General features: G+C 47.2%; 1 protein-coding gene across 1 annotated transcript in view; it reads left to right on the forward strand.

The window, feature by feature from the left end:
• The window catches only part of KCNK9 (potassium two pore domain channel subfamily K member 9), a 101,019-nt gene extending 88,392 nt beyond the window's left edge, over positions 1-12,627 (forward strand). Inside the window, exon 2 of the mRNA XM_048507204.1 lies at positions 10,764-12,627. Coding sequence (XP_048363161.1) covers positions 10,764-11,602 — 839 coding nt within the window. The 3' untranslated portion in view covers positions 11,603-12,627. The remainder of the gene's footprint in view (positions 1-10,763) is intronic.
• The last annotated feature ends 2,946 nt before the right edge of the window (positions 12,628-15,573 follow it).

Below are 15,573 nucleotides of genomic sequence, written 5' to 3' on the forward strand. Positions count from 1 at the left end.
AGCTCATGGGTAGAAAAAAGGCAAACATCCATAAAAACTTTAGGTGAGGATATCATTTTATGATGTCGACGCAGCTGTTCGTTTTCGAAGATCGCTTCCTACTGAGTCATTTGCAGGCAGAAAGGGGTCGGGATGCAACTTCTGTGTGCGGAGGGCTCTGCCTAAAGCATGAGACAATGACTAATTGCAGGTCTTTAGAAGGCATGGCTAATACCAGGGAAGGAGAAACAGGTGGGCATCCAGCAAAGGGTAAACGGGCTGAAATAGAGCAGAGAAACATAACGTGGGCTACATGTAAGGAAAACGTCCCAGTGGTATTGTATTGTCGAAGGCTTTCACGGGCAGATTCAACTGGTTCTGGTGGGTTTCCGGGTTGTGTGGCCGTGGTCTGGTGGAGCTTGTTCCTAATGTTTCATCTGCATCTGTGGCTGGCATCTTCAGAGGTGTATCACAGAAGGAAGTCTGTTACACACTGTGTCCTGTGTGGCCATGGTCTGGTGGATCTTGTTCCTCACGTTTCGCCTGCATCTGTGGCTGGCACCTTCAGAGGTGTATCACAGAGAAAAGTCTGTTATAAGAGAAGTCTGGACACAGTGAGCAACAGACTTCTCTCTGTGATACACCTCTGAAGATGCCAGCCACAGATGCAGGCGAAACGTTAGGAACTAGATCCACCAGACCATGGCCACACAACCCAGAAAACCCACCAGAACCTGTCCTAGTGGCGATTGTTGTAAGTATAATAGGTTTCCCGAAGGCCTGTGCTGAGGAACGCTTCCACTCCGTTTGTTCAAACTATTAATATAAGGTTCTGGCTTTCCAGTGGCGCTCCAGGAAATCCAGGGGTTCTTTAGTGAGAGCCTGTGTGATGTAGTGGCTCACAGTGGACTCATTGGACTTATATTTAGTTAACTGACTGAACCCAAGGGGTGCTCACCAATGATTCATCTTCATCTTGGACAGAAATTATTAGGGGAGTGCCACAGGGTTCTGTCCTGGGTCTTGTACTTGAACGTTAACAGGTCTGTCTGTCTGTCTGTCTGTCTGTCTGTCTGTCTGTCTGTCTGTCTGTCTGTCTGTCTGTCTGTCTGTCTGTCTACGGGGAGAGGAAGGGAAAGAAGAAGAAGAAGAGTTTGGATTTATATCCCCCCTTTCTTTCCTGCAGGAGACTCAAAGGGGCTTACAATCTCCTTGGCCTTCCCCCCTCACAACAAACACCCTGTGAGGTAGGTGGGGCTGAGAGAGCTCCCAGAAGCTGTGACTAGCCCAAGGTCACCCCGCTGGCGTGTGTGGGAGTGCACGGGCTAATCTGAATTCCCCAGATAAGCCTCCACAGCTCAAGTGGCAGAGCTGGGAATCAAACCCAGTTCCTCCAGATTAGAGTCCACTGCTCTGAACCACTACGCCACTCTGGCTCTCAGTGTCAGATTAGGATTTGGGATATCCTGGTTCATATCTCCACTGGGTCATGGAAGCTGGGTGGTGGCTTTTAGACAGCCTTTCTGCAAAGCACAAATAAAACATCCTGCAGATGGTTTCAAAAGATCCGTTTTCACTTTTTTTGTCCACATAGCGCTGACAAAGTTTTGGCAGATGAAGTGTTTTATTTCCCCTCCCCTCCCCAGCTCTCACTTTTGGTTTCTCCTCAGCTCATCCCAACAGTGACGTAGGAGGTTAAGAGCTCCTGTATCTAATCTGGAGGAACCGGGTTTGATTCCCCGCTCTGCCGCCTGAGCTGTGGAGGCTTATCTGGGGAATTCAGATTAGCCTGTGCACTCCCACACACGCCAGCTGGGTGACCTTGGGCTAGTCACAGCCCCACCCACCACACAGGGTGTTTCTTGTGAGGGGGGAAGGGCAAGGGAGTGTACAGGCTAATCTGAATTCCCCAGATAAGCCTCCACAGCTCAGGCGGCAGAGCTGGGAATCAAACCCGGTTCCTCCAGATTAGATACACGAGCTCTTAACCTCCTACGCCACTGCTTAGAAAGATAGGTTAGTCTGGGACTGTGGGACTGGCCCAAGTTCACCCAGAGAACTTTCATAGCAGAGGGGGGATTCGAACCCGGGTCTCCCAGATCCTCGTCTGACACCAATCATGCAAGAGCGTATCATGTTATACGAGCGGATACTGTTGCTGAGCAACTCTGCGAGTGCAAAGCGACGCCGCTCCTCCACGGGGCCAGGATGTGCTGACTCGGGGAGCATCATCTCTATCTTCGCTGACCTCGTCTACTCGGCCTCTTTGCTGCCGTTTGCTTGATTTGCTGAGAGGCATTTCACTAAGTCGATTTGATTTACTTCCAGACATCTCTGTGCCAGGGCGGGGGCACATTTCAAGGGGAGCCAACCACCCATCTTCTGACTCACGCTGACTCTGAGATGCAGCCTGGCCTCCCAGCCTTCAGAATAAAAAAAGCGAAGGCCAGCATCTGACCCAACAGAGCTGATGAGGGAAGCGGTGGCCTCTAGCTTGTGCCATTAATCTCCTGGACAGAGCTATCGTCTGCCAGAGGGCTTACTTAAACTTCCTTTAGACTTCGTTCAGATCAGCTGGTGCGGTCCAGGGATTTGGCTTGAGATGCTTAAACAACAAATGCCTTCAGAGAGTCTGTCTACCAGCATTGCCCTTTCCACGAGTCCGTGAAGCCACTTTAGGGTTGCCAGCAGAGGCGTAACTAGGTAAAATGCAGCCCAGTGCAAAACTAATGGTTCAATAGTTTTACTGCCTTTTCCTTTTTTTGGTCAATTCTTATTGTACTGTCGAAGGCTTTCACGGCCGGAAACACTTGGGTGCTGTGTGGTTTCCGGGCTGCGTGGCCGTGTTCTAGCAGCATTCTCTCCTGACGTTTCGCCTGCATCTGTGGCTGGCATCTGCAGAGGATCTGATGTTGGGAAAGCAAAAAATTGAGTATATAATCTGTTAGAGTGTCCAGGGTGGGTGTGGGAAACCTTGTTCGTGAGCAACAAAGGCGCAACCAGGTCAATAGCAGAGGCATCTGGAATAGGAAAGCATGAGTAACAATGAAGACTATAGCCTGGGAGTAACCCTGTAGATAGCAAGGTCACTGGTGGGAGCATCTGAATAGAAGTAACCTGGCCTTTGTTTCTTTTGTCTATGGTCATCCTGTGTTTGTGTGGAGCTGGTTCGACACAGTCTTGACCCCAGTATTTTTCAACACTGGCAGGCAAGTTCTGTTCATTTTCAGAGTTTCTTCCTTCCTGTTAAAATTGTCCATGTGCTTATGGATTTCAATGGCTTCTCTGTGTTTCCCCACCCACCCTGGACACTCTAACAGATATATACTCCACTTGCTTTCCCAACATCAGATCCTCTGAAGATGCCAGCCACGGATGCAGGCGAAACGTCCGGAGAGAATGCTGCTAGAACACGGCCACGCAGCCCGGAAACCACACAGCACTCAATTCGTATTGTTTGTCCAGACATGATTGTTTTAAATTGATTCATTTGGTTTCCAAAATTTCCAGCCTCTTCTACCCGTAGGATGTTTTTGTTAGTGCAGTCATTGAATGGAAAGTTTTGATTTGCAGCATTGAAGCAACCTACATTGTCAACTAACTGGCATATTTTGGGGGTCCATGAGTGATTTTCCTGTGGTTGCCGGTCCATGCAGTAGAATAGTGGGTTTTTAGAAGCAAGCCTTTATTGGCATAGACAGCAGTACAACAATAATAAAAACAGATTAAAAAGCATATACAATACAGGATATGCATGTTAGGACGAAGGAAATCTACTGGCGTTTAGTAGTTTCCAGGAGAAAGTCTGCCGCTATCATACAGAGGGAAGGATCAGGGTTGTCCAACAAGTGAAGCGTAATCTAAAATAAATCCGAGGGAGATGGGGTAAATGTGTAAAGGAGTGAGATTCACATACTTGGATCTGATTTCCTTGAATCTGAGACAGTGAAGTAATTGGTGGGCCAGAGATTCAACTGAGCCATCATTACATGGGCACAATCTTTTAGCCCAGGGGTAGGGAACCTTTAACACTCAAAGAGCCATTTGGATCCCTTTTCCATGGGAAAAGAAAACACTTGGAGCGCATAAATAATTTTTTTGGACATTTAAAGAATAAAAGATAACACTGTATATATTGGGTTTTAATCTTTTTACTCCACTCATTCTGAGAAGTGCATGGATCGCGTCTGCCCTGCCGAGTTCGCAGGGATGGGCAAGGATGGGGCCAATGAAGCGGTTTCCGGCCTTACCGGCCGTCGCTGAAACCTGCACCGTCCTTCTCAATGGGGCAGAGGCGAAGCGGGGAAGCCCACTTGGCTGACCCAAGCCGGGTTGGCGGAACGTAGTTGAGTGCCACTCCGCCCTGCTGCCTGCAGTGTGAGGCGGGCAAGGATGGGGCCAGCTGACTCTAGGCTAGAGGAGCCGCAGTGCAAGGGCAGAAGAGCCGCATGCGGCTCTCGAGCCGCAGGTTCCCTACCCCTGTTTTAGCCTTTTCTTGCTTATTAAATCTGCCATGTAATAGTGGTTTTTTTCCCCTAGTTGTTTGTTGAGGCTGCATGAGATAGCATGCATGATTTTATATGGGTTTTTTCTGTTCACTTCAAATATTTTATATATTTTACTTCCATGGACAGGTGTGTTATCTGTATCCTTTTCCACCCCACTCTGTATGGGCGGCCGCCCTCCCCCACCGCGACCAAGTAATGTTTTCTCCCCGACAGCCAGTCCATTCCTTTTTTGTCAACCAAGGACACAGTCGACAGATGTAGAAAGTAAAGTACGATCAGTGGCTGTGACATTTGAGATCTTGTGGGTAGATTCCCTACATGCCTGTTCTGTAGAGCTGCCAAGCTCCAGGTGGTCTTTCAAAGTCAGTACAGTCTACTACTTAGACAGCTAGTGAATCTCCAGTGAGCTGCAGGTAGAGGTCTTCCACATCATCTATCACCTGATCTTTTTAGCTGGAGCTTCTGGAGATTGAACTGCATGCTAAGCAGATGTTCTTCTATTGGCTGAAATGGAATGAGGCCCAGTGGTGGGATCCAAAAATTTTAGTAACAGGTTCCCATGGTGGCGGGATTCAAACTGTGGCGTGGCGCCCAGCGGGGCGTATTAAAGCGAGCGAGGGCTGGAAGTAGGAGCACGATGAAGTGAGTGGCTGGGCATTCCATGCAAGCTGGGTTTTAAAGGCCCTGCATTGCTGTAGGCGGGAGCTGTGGCAAATGATGCAGCTGCTGCGCGGTCACTTGAAGCAGGAAACGAGATGCACGAGAAGCAGGCTGCCATACGCATCACGGGTGCACCTCCTGCTAGACTGCTTCCAAGTTCTGCGCGCTACTGCTGAGAGAGAGGGGCGTCACTAAGGCAAAAATCACGTGGCAAAATCACCAGTTAGTAACCCCCTCTCGGCACACACAAATAATCAGTAGCCTACTCTCGGGAACCTGCGAGAACCTGCTGGATCCCACCTCTGATGAGGGCCATAGAAGAATGCTGGAGAAGACGCTTGGATGAGACTCTGGAGCAGTGGTGCCGGTCAGAACTGGTCTAGATTAGGATTGCTATCACTGCCTGTGTAAATGCCAGCAGATATTGAGGATGATGCCTGGTAAGGAAAGGATGGGTAGGAGTTTGGGTAGGATATGATGTCACTTCCTGGTACTGCTGAAGGATTTCCTCTCCCCCTGTCCGTACCATGTGGCTGTTGTAAATGCAGACATTGGGTGATTCTGCACAGCACAAATAAGATGCCCTGAGGATGGGGAAGAAACATCTTGGGGAGGAACTCTGCACAGCTTTCCCCCCAAGATGTCCTCAGGATGCATTATTTCTGCTCAAGCCATCTTTTTTTGAAATCACTAAAATGCCGACTCCCCCCCCCCCACACAGAAGTCATCTCCTCTTGCTGTGCGGAGCTCAGGAGATGTCTTATTTTTTTTCCTGCCCCCAACTGTTAAATCTGCCTTAGTTGCCTCTGCTGCTGGCACCCGACATTTTGCGGTACTGCAGAGATTCTCTGTCCCTGCAGCTTTTTGCTTCAGGTTTTCCCGGGACGTTTGCTCTGCAGGCTCCGAACCTAGGTGCCTTTTCATGCCTGAAAAGGGCATGGTTGTACTCAGCTGGTCCTGCTGATGCTGGCAATATATAGTTTCCCCGCATTTTTTTATTTTTGAGGAGCTGTATTCAAAGACACAAACACATGCACACAAACAGGCATACCGCCCCCTGCATCTGAAATAACATTTCAGCAACTACAATTTGATCAAACAGCCCACATCAACATCAATATTGTTTCTGCCAAACAAACCTCGTATTTATTTATCTATATATACATTTTAAATTTATGCCTCTTGGGTATGCAACCAACGTGTCCCAGGAGTGAAAGAAAGAAGGCCAATGTCATGTATAAGATGAGCTATACCAGCTGTGGTGGCGGTTCCCAGGAGACTCCAGATACCATTCATGAATTACAATTCCCACATCAGCCCCCTGCCAGCATGGCCAATTGGCAGGGGCTGATGGGAATTGTAGTCCTTGAACATCTGGAGTGCCATAGGTTCACCACCACTGAGCTATAGGTTTGTGATTAACCTGAAACACAACTGGGACACCTGCTGGAGGTAGGGATGCCAAGTTTGCCTTAGCAACCAGCTAGAGATGGGGGAGGCAGAGATTTAAGTTTTTTTTTGGGGGGGGTAGGTACCCCTAGCACAAGGATATGACCTCCGGTATGACCTGGAATCATTGCCATTTTGTCAGGGATGCTCTAGAACAGTGGTGGCGAACCTTTGGCACTCCAGATGTTATGGACTACAATTCCCATCATTCCCAATTGGGCATTCTGGCAGGGGCTGATGGGAATTGTAGTCCATAACTTCTGGAGTGCCAAAGGTTCACCACCATGGCTCTAGAATATGCCCCAAACCATCACGTTTTGGGCAAATGCTGTCCCAATCCCCACAAGATGATGTCACTTCCAGGTTGCATGGGAAATGACATAATTGCAGAGGAGAACACAGATTTTTCCCTCACATTTTGCTTGGTGGTTTCCTCCTGTTCTCCAGCAGAAAGGTGGGAAGAGGTAGCAGGAGGTCAGGATATCTTCCAGTGTATCGGGAGACCTAACAACCTGGATCTGGCTAAGTTCACAGAATCAGCACTGGGAAGATAATTGGGATCTCCAGGTGTTATAAACACTCTCTGTCACCTATTCAAGTTCAGGAGAAATAAATCATCAAACCCAGTGGTCAGAATTTAAAGCAGCTTTATTAATAAAGAGAGCAGAACAGGTGGTGCTTCCTGTTCTACTCAAAGCAGCACAGTGTTTACAGTTGATTTCCCTTCATTCTTATGATGCAATGGTCTCTGTTCCCCTATTGGCTAAGGCAGGGGTAGGGAACCTGCGGCTCTCCAGATGTTCAGGAACTACAATTCCCATCAGCCTCTGTCAGCATGGCCAATTGGCCATGCTGGTAGGAGCTGATGGGAATTGTAGTTCCTGAACATCTGGAGAGCCGCAGGTTCCCTACCCCTGGGCTAAGGGTACTTAGAGTTACACCCTTTCCGATCTGCCTATTACATATCATAAACATATCAAAGCCCCTTCCCCATGTGTAGAAAGTTCCCTACCATTCCCATGATCATTATCAATACCATTTATTCATTCGGGGGCATAAAAGTTAATATTTAATAGCTTATTAAGCATGATCTGTTTAAGCAAACTTCTGACCTAAGCTTGTGGTTAGCTTAAGCAACCTTGTAAGTTTCATTCTAACTCTCAGACACTTGCTTTTTCCTGTTTGCAGTTGGAATTTTACTTAATCTGCTTAAATCTGTTATTGATTTCATACTTGATAAACTTCTGCTAAATAGCTGGAGATCCTTAAGCAAGCATTTTAGCAAGTACTTATGCAACCCTTATGCAAGTCTTAGTCTGTTAAAAATCTTTTAACCCTTTATAACACAGACAACCTGCACAGAGATGGTCAGATTCTACAGTTTGCTGCCAGCTTGTATTTATTCAAGCTTGATGTTTATAAACACCCGTCTAGCCAGAGAACGGCCTTGCTAATGGGAAACGAGCATTGTTTTGGGAAACAAACAACCCTTTCCTCCCCGGGCAAATATTGATTTCTCCTGCACTTTCTAGCCGAACTTTCCAAAGGAATTCAAAATGCCAAAAATGGATTTTGTGTGTAGCAGGGGGATAATAAAATGCAGGTCTGCAAGGAATTGTGAGAGGAAGGGGAATGATTTGAAACTCCCCGTATCCATAATCTCTCCCTCTGTATTGTCGAAGGCTTTCACAGCCGGAATCACTTGGGTGCTGTGTGGTTTCCGGGCTGTATGGCCGTGTTCTAGCAGCATTCTCTCCTGACGTTTCACCTGCATCTGTGGCTGGCATCTTCAGAGGATCTGAATTCAGATCCTCTGAAGATGCCAGCCACAGATGCAGGAAAGCATTTTAGCTTGTCTCTTTCCTTGAAAGAACTCCTGGTGAGTTACTACATCATTAAAAAAAACATGTTGGAGTTGGAATGAGCCATCTATAAAAAATCAAAATCAACCACTGGGTAGTGGTTGGCGTATCCAACTAGGATCTGGGAAACCCAGGTCTGAATTCCCACTCTGCCATGGAAGCTTGCTGGGTGAAATTGATCCAGTCACACACTCTTTGCCTTACCTACCTCACAGGATGAAATGGAGGCGAGGCTAAAATGGAGGAGAAGGAGGTGAGGCTAAAATGGAGAAGGAGGAGAGGATAAAATGGAGGAGAAGGAGGAGAGGATAAAATGGAGGAGAAGGAGGAGAGGATAAAATGGAGGAGAAGGAGGCGAGGCTAAAATGGAGAAGGAGGCGAGGATAAAATGGAGGAGAAGGAGGAGAGGCTAAAATGGAGAAGGAGGAGAGGATAAAACAGAGGAGAAGGAGGAGAAGAAAAAATGGAGAAGAGGAGAACATTGTAAATGCTTTTGGGTCCCAGTGGGATTGTCAGGATTTAGATGGGACCTGGAGATCTCCCAGAATTAGAACTGTTGTCCAGGTGACAGAGATCAGTTCCCCTGAAGAAAACGGCTGCTTGGGAGGGGAGGCTCCATGGCATTATAACCTATTGTGGTACTGCCCCTCTCCAAACCCCTCCCTCTCCAAACTGCACCTCCCAAATATCCAGGTATTTCCCAACACAGAATCGGCAACTATGCAGGGGGAGAAAAGGTGAAATATGGATGAATAAATAAATAAATAAAGACTAAAAACAGAGTTCAAACAGTAGTGATACCATTCTACCCCATTAACTCCAAATTAAACTAGAGGACAGTCAACTTGGAAAGACTTTTTGTGTTGCTAGACATTATTCCCAGGAGTCGGTGTGGGGAAAGTCTTGCAAAGGGTTTAGAGGAAGAAACCAACATTTTTCCAGGTAATAGAGATAGTTTGAGGTGAGCAGCCATGATGGTCTGAGTAAGTGGAAGAGTAAGATTCAAGTCCAGTAGCCCCTTAGAGGCCAAGACAATTTCCAAGGTATAAGCTTTCAAGAGTCAAAGCCCTCTTCAGTGACTCCCAGAAAATCATGCCCTGAACGGTTGGCTGCTCTTTATGGTGCAACTGGGCTTAAATCTTGCTCTAGATAGAGGAGAACATTTCTCAAATAACCCAGAAAATATTCAGGATGTGTTGGATTGCCAACTCATGGGGAAATTGCTGGAGATTTGGGGGGAGAGTTTGGGGAGAGTGGCGTTCAGGGAGGGGAGGGGCCTCAGTCGGGTAAAATGTTATAAAACCCACCCTCTAAAGCAGCCATTTTCTCTAAGGCAGGGGTCTGCAACCTGCGGCTCTCTGGATGTTCATGGACTACAAATCCCATCAGCCGCTGCCAGCATGGCCAATTGGCAGGGGCCAATGGGAATTGTAGTCCATGAACATCTGGAGAGCCGCAGGTTGCAGACCCTTGCTCTAAGGGTACTGATCTCTATAGTCTGGAGATCAGTTGTAATGTCCAGATATCCAACCTCCATCCCGAGGTTGGATGGCCCAATTACAAGCAGTTAAAACTCCTTTTCCTGGTTAGGAAGCAAACCAATGCCAGTCTGGTCGTTTCCCCACTTACCTTGGCCACTCTTTGCTGGGCGCTACTCTCAGCGCGCGTCATTTCTGGCGCGCGCCCAGGCTCTGCGCGGGGTCATCAAAAGGCGCCGTTTTGAGGAGCGCCAGGAGTGACGCACACTGAGGGGGCGCGAGAGCGGCAGCATCGGGGTGGCTGAGTTGTCGCCGCCTTTGTAGTGGGGAGTGCCACGGGACCCTGCGCTACTTGGGGAGAGTAGCGCGTAGCAGACGGTAAGTGGGGAAACGACCACAATTCAGAAGTAAGTTCCCTTTATTCAACGAGACTTGCTATTTTACCACTATCATAATCACTGATAATCGTATCTTATTTTTACTACCCCGTTTTCCCGAATATAAGACATCCCCGGAAAATAAGATGTAGTAGAGGTTTCGCTGAAGTGCAAAATATAAGGCATCCCCCAAAAGTAAGATGTAGCAGAGTTTTTGTTTGGAAGCATGCCCGACGAACAGAACACAGAAATATAAGACATCCCCTGAAAATAAGACATAGCGCATCTTTGGGAGCAAAAATTAATATAAGACACTGTCTTATGTTCGGGGAAACACGGTATTACCGTTTTATTTTTGGAGCTTGTTTTTGTCTCGAAATAAACACCGACTGACTGGCTGACGGGTTGAAAAACGATGTGACTTCCTGGTTTTGTCTTTTGTGTCTCCAGGATATGGGCATGCGGCCCCCGGGACCAACGCTGGGAAGGCTTTCTGCATGTGCTACGCAGCCTTGGGCATCCCTTTGACGCTGGTTATGTTCCAGAGCCTCGGCGAACGCATGAACACCTTCGTCAAGTATCTCTTGCAACGGATGAAGAAGTGCTGCCGGATGAGGAGTACGGACGTCTCCATGGAGAACATGGTGGCCGTCGGCTTCTTCTCGTGCATTGGGACTCTTTGCATCGGAGCGGCGGCCTTTTCCCAGTGCGAGGAGTGGACTTTTTTCCAGGCCTTCTATTACTGCTTCATCACATTGACTACTATCGGGTTTGGGGATTACGTCGCCCTTCAGTCGAAAGGAGCCCTCCAGAAGAAGCCGCTGTACGTGGCGTTTAGCTTTATGTACATCCTGGTGGGATTGACAGTCATCGGGGCCTTTCTCAATCTGGTTGTTCTCAGGTTGTTCATGAACATCGAGGAAGAGAGGCGGGAGGCCGAGGAGCGGGCGTCCCTGGCCGGGAACCATAACAGCATGGTCATCCACATCCAAGAGGATTCCCAGCACGGCCGCCCACGGTACAAAGCGGAGGTCACGGACCTCCAATCCGACTGCTCTTGCATGTGCTACAGATCCCACGAATACACCAGCCGGGTGGTGTCCCACCAAAACTCCTTCAGCTCCAAGCTGAACCTCCAGTACTTTCACTCCATCTCTTACAAGATTGAGGAGATCTCTCCAAGCACATTAAAAAACAGCCTTTTCCCATCTCCCGTCAGCTCCATCTCACCTGGTTTGCACAGCTTTACAGACTGCCGGAGGCTCATGAGACGGCGGAAGTCCATTTGAGAAGCCCCTCATTTTGGGGTTTTTTTCGGGGGGGGGGGGTGTCTTTTATTCCTAAGCTTGTTTTTAAAGAGAAAAAAAATCCTTCAAGTGAGCCAGAGTGAGGATAAAGAGGGATAAAACAAAGGGGAGGGGGGGAGACAACACCCCTCTGAGACTCAGCTCTGGAGCATGAAGCATGGATGAACCCTTTTCCCAGCAACGTATGCCTTACATTTCCCCCCCCCCTTTGGTAGCTGGTAGTTTCGAGGTGACAGGAAGTGGGTATCCAAATTCCAAAGTTGCACACATAGTCGGGAGCCTTCAGGTGCCACGGGGCACTTTTATCCTCAGAAACTATTCTCCCCCCCCCACTCCTCACAAGCAGGTTGCTGTGTGTGTGAGCACAGGTGTGTATGTGTGGGTGGAGCATGTGGGAATGGGTGCACACGCACAATTCCGCAAGCAGTGCCATGCGACTAACAAAAGTCTTAATCGGGGCATCAGGTGTCGGGTTATAATTTCCCTTTCTTCTTTTTTTTTCCCTGTCTGTTTTCTTGGTCTGCTTTTTGGCTTCCAAAAGAAGGGGGAAGGGGGGGAAGGGAAGGGGGGGAAGGAAGCTGCAATTATTATTATTATTTTGGTTTGCTGAATCAAGCATGCGCCATAAACAATCAATATTTCGAGTGTATCATGGTATTTTTTAAACGCTAGATTTTATTAGATTGTATTAACATTAAGGGGGGGGGGAAGGAACAAGGCAGGAAAGAAAGACTGCTTTTGCTTGCCAGGTCAGATCCTTAAAAATATATATATTTAAAAATACAGCATGCGTTTTGTAAAACCGGTATGCATTTTGAAAACTCACACGAGGAACACGAGGAACCTAGTGACAGAACTGCTCGAGGAAACAAAAGCAAATAACTTGGGTTTTTTTTAAAAAAAACACAGTTGCTTTAACCCTTTCTTACAGTTTTGACAATTTGCCACAATCGTAGAGATTTTTAGGGGGGAACGGTTGCAATTAAAGAGTGTCTATTTTTATTATTTCTTGGCTACCGCACGATTCCTTTCACTTGGTTGAGTTCTGTTTCTTATTTTTTTATTTGTGGGTCAAGTGCGAGGTGTCAGCGTCTTGGCGATGTGTGAAGTGATTCGGGCAAATCACCTTGCTATACAGGATAGCTGGGTTGCTCCACTCTGGGTGGGCCTAGAGAGCGTGCAGAATTACAACGAGAAAATGGCTTCAGGGGCAGGTGGATTCTAGTGCATTATACTCCACCGAGATCTATCCCCTCCTGAAACGCCATTCTTCCTAGGCCCCTTCCGCACATGCAGAATAATGCACTTTCAATCCACTTTCACAATTGCTTGCAAGTGGATTTTGCTATTCCACAGCTGCAAAGTGGATTGGAAGTGGATTGAAAGTGCATTATTCTGCACGTGCGGAAGGAGCCCTAGGCGCCACCTCCCAAATCTCCAGGAATTTCCTACCCCAGAGCTGGCAACCCCAATGGAATCATTTTTTGGGGGGGGGAAATACGTGGACAAAACTGGTTTAAAGAGGCGATTGTACATTTTTTTCTTCTATAAACAAACGCAGGGCATTCCTTGTTTTAGCTACCGATCTGGGGATTGTCTATAAACGCTTCTAATTTGTAAATAACAGAAACCTTTTGCTGGTCTCAGGAAGAATACAAGATGTCCGCGTCTTGTGTTTTGGCCTTCTGGAAACTTTGATACTTTGTCCTTTTTTTTGCTGTCTCAGCTTTGAGTAATACGATTATTGGAAAACGTCCAAACTCGTTCCGCTCCACCGTTTTGAACGACTGCATTGAAATGGGCTTGCTTGAACTAGATGAGCACCGTATGATAGTATCTCTTTTTTAGGAGGGTGGGGGGAAGTTCTGTCCCAGAAATTGAAAGTATATGCAGGGCAGACGTTCGGCTGAGTCATGCTTACCATGCCATATTGCCAAACTGTTTGAAAGGGCAAATGGATTAAAGAAAATTTGAAGGACTCCAGTGAGTTCTAAGTACCCACCGAGAGAGGAGGCTGCCCACTGTGTCTCTGTTGTTCCCTTCCTTCTTCTAATCAACCTCTGCTGGAGAACGGGCTAAAATTAGCACTTTTGATGCAGTTGAACAAATGATCTCACCATGCCAAACAATGAAGTAATTTTGATGCTGTTGAGCAGTCTTTTCTCTCCCAGATTGCCACTTCTTCCTGGCACTATTTTCTTTCTTGCCTTTACTGTCCTTGACCTCATTTGCCCCATACTATCATTTGCCTTCACTGCCCTCGGCCTCACTGTATACTGTTAGGATGTCCTATGTGATTTGTTTACGAGTGTCCATGATTGCTGACAACCTTACCTAAAGGCTGTTTATTTTTCCACTCTGTTGATGGTCATTTTGAAGTCTTTAGCTACTAGAGTTCAGTGTGAGTCATGTTTATCCTCCTCATACTTAGCATCTCAAAAACCTAGAGGTAAGAGTCATGTTTATCCTCCTCATACTTAGCATCTCAAAAACCTAGAGGTAAGACTCCTGTTGCCCTGACCTGAATGGCTCAGGCTAGCTCCATCTTTTCAGATCTCAGAAGCTAAGCAGGGTTAGTGCTGGTTAGTATTTGGGTGGGAGACCACCAAGGAAGTCTAGGGTTGCTGTACAAAAGCAGGTAAATCTCCTTTCTTCACCTCTTGCCTTGAAAATCCTACAAGGTCCCCATAGGTTGACTTTGACTTGGCATTACCTTTCCTCCATCACAGATGACTTTTAATGGAAATTCAGAGATCTTCCTCTGGCAGAACATCTAAGGAATTTCAGCAGCATTTCTCAGGAGGTCTCTGTGTACCCCACATTCAAAGGAAAGTTCGGAGCAAATTTGATTGGTTCCTCATTAGATGGAGCATCTGAGGAAATGCTGGAGAAGTCTAGAAAGTTTCAACGAGAGGAAGATCTCAGGAAGGTGCTGCATATTTCCAGTGGGAAGTACGTGGCACCAGAAGTTCCTCGCGTTTGCTGTGTTGATGGCTGGGGGTCAGAATGGGACGTGGGTTTTCAAAACGAATGCACTTGAAAAAAAACTTGGATTTAAAAATGTTTGACGCATTGAAAAGCTGGGAAAATAATCATAGTACTGCACAGGCATAGTTCAAATGGCACTATCCCTTGAATTAGTAAAGGCACTTAGTGAAAAACTCAGGGAAAGGTTTTTAATTAGGCATTATTATGGACCAATAGCAGTTCTAGTCCCTCTCCCTAACTGATAAAGCTCTTTCACAGAGGTGTAGCAAGAGGGAAAAGTGCCCTGTACACTGGTGCGTCTTCCGCCCCACCTTGGAACGCCCACACCCCATCTCGGAATGCCCCGCCCCTGCCATGCCCCACCACGCCCGGTGCGTTGCGCACCCCCTGTCCCCTTGGAGCTACGCCTCTGCTCTTTCAGTAGTGTTAAATACAACGCTTCAAATATCTGTGGCTTGGATCTTGTATTATTTTTGCTATGTTGTTCTCTGTTGTGGAACTGGTCTTGAGTGGCAGAGTTCATTACTTTAGCACTAGGGTTTTTTACACTTATGCAAGACCAGCCTCTTTCCAGCAAGTGGAAAGTGCCTAGTTCCAATTTGCTCTGCAAACAGAGAGCAATTTCTGCTGTAAAGGACAGCACTGTTCAAACCAAAGGAAGGTAGAGAATCCAATGCAAATATTTTCTTTCCAGATGGCCCAAACAGGTAGCATCACATCTATCTCTCCCCCAAAGTGCAGTTAAGGCAGAATATTTAGGCAGAATGAACCACTGCTTCGGATGGAGGAAGCTGGAGAAGACCTGACACATGTTGGAATCCACTACCAAACATTATAATGGATAGCCCTTCCCATAACATATAGGTGTCAAACTCATGGTCCTCCAGATGCTATGGACTACAGTTCCCATCATCCACTGCCAGCATCATGCTGGCAGGGGATGATGGGAACTGTAGTCCATAACA

The sequence above is a fragment of the Sphaerodactylus townsendi genome, linkage group LG09, assembly GCF_021028975.2.
Source record: "Sphaerodactylus townsendi isolate TG3544 linkage group LG09, MPM_Stown_v2.3, whole genome shotgun sequence".
In the NCBI taxonomy this organism is placed as follows: Eukaryota; Metazoa; Chordata; class Lepidosauria; order Squamata; family Sphaerodactylidae; genus Sphaerodactylus; species Sphaerodactylus townsendi.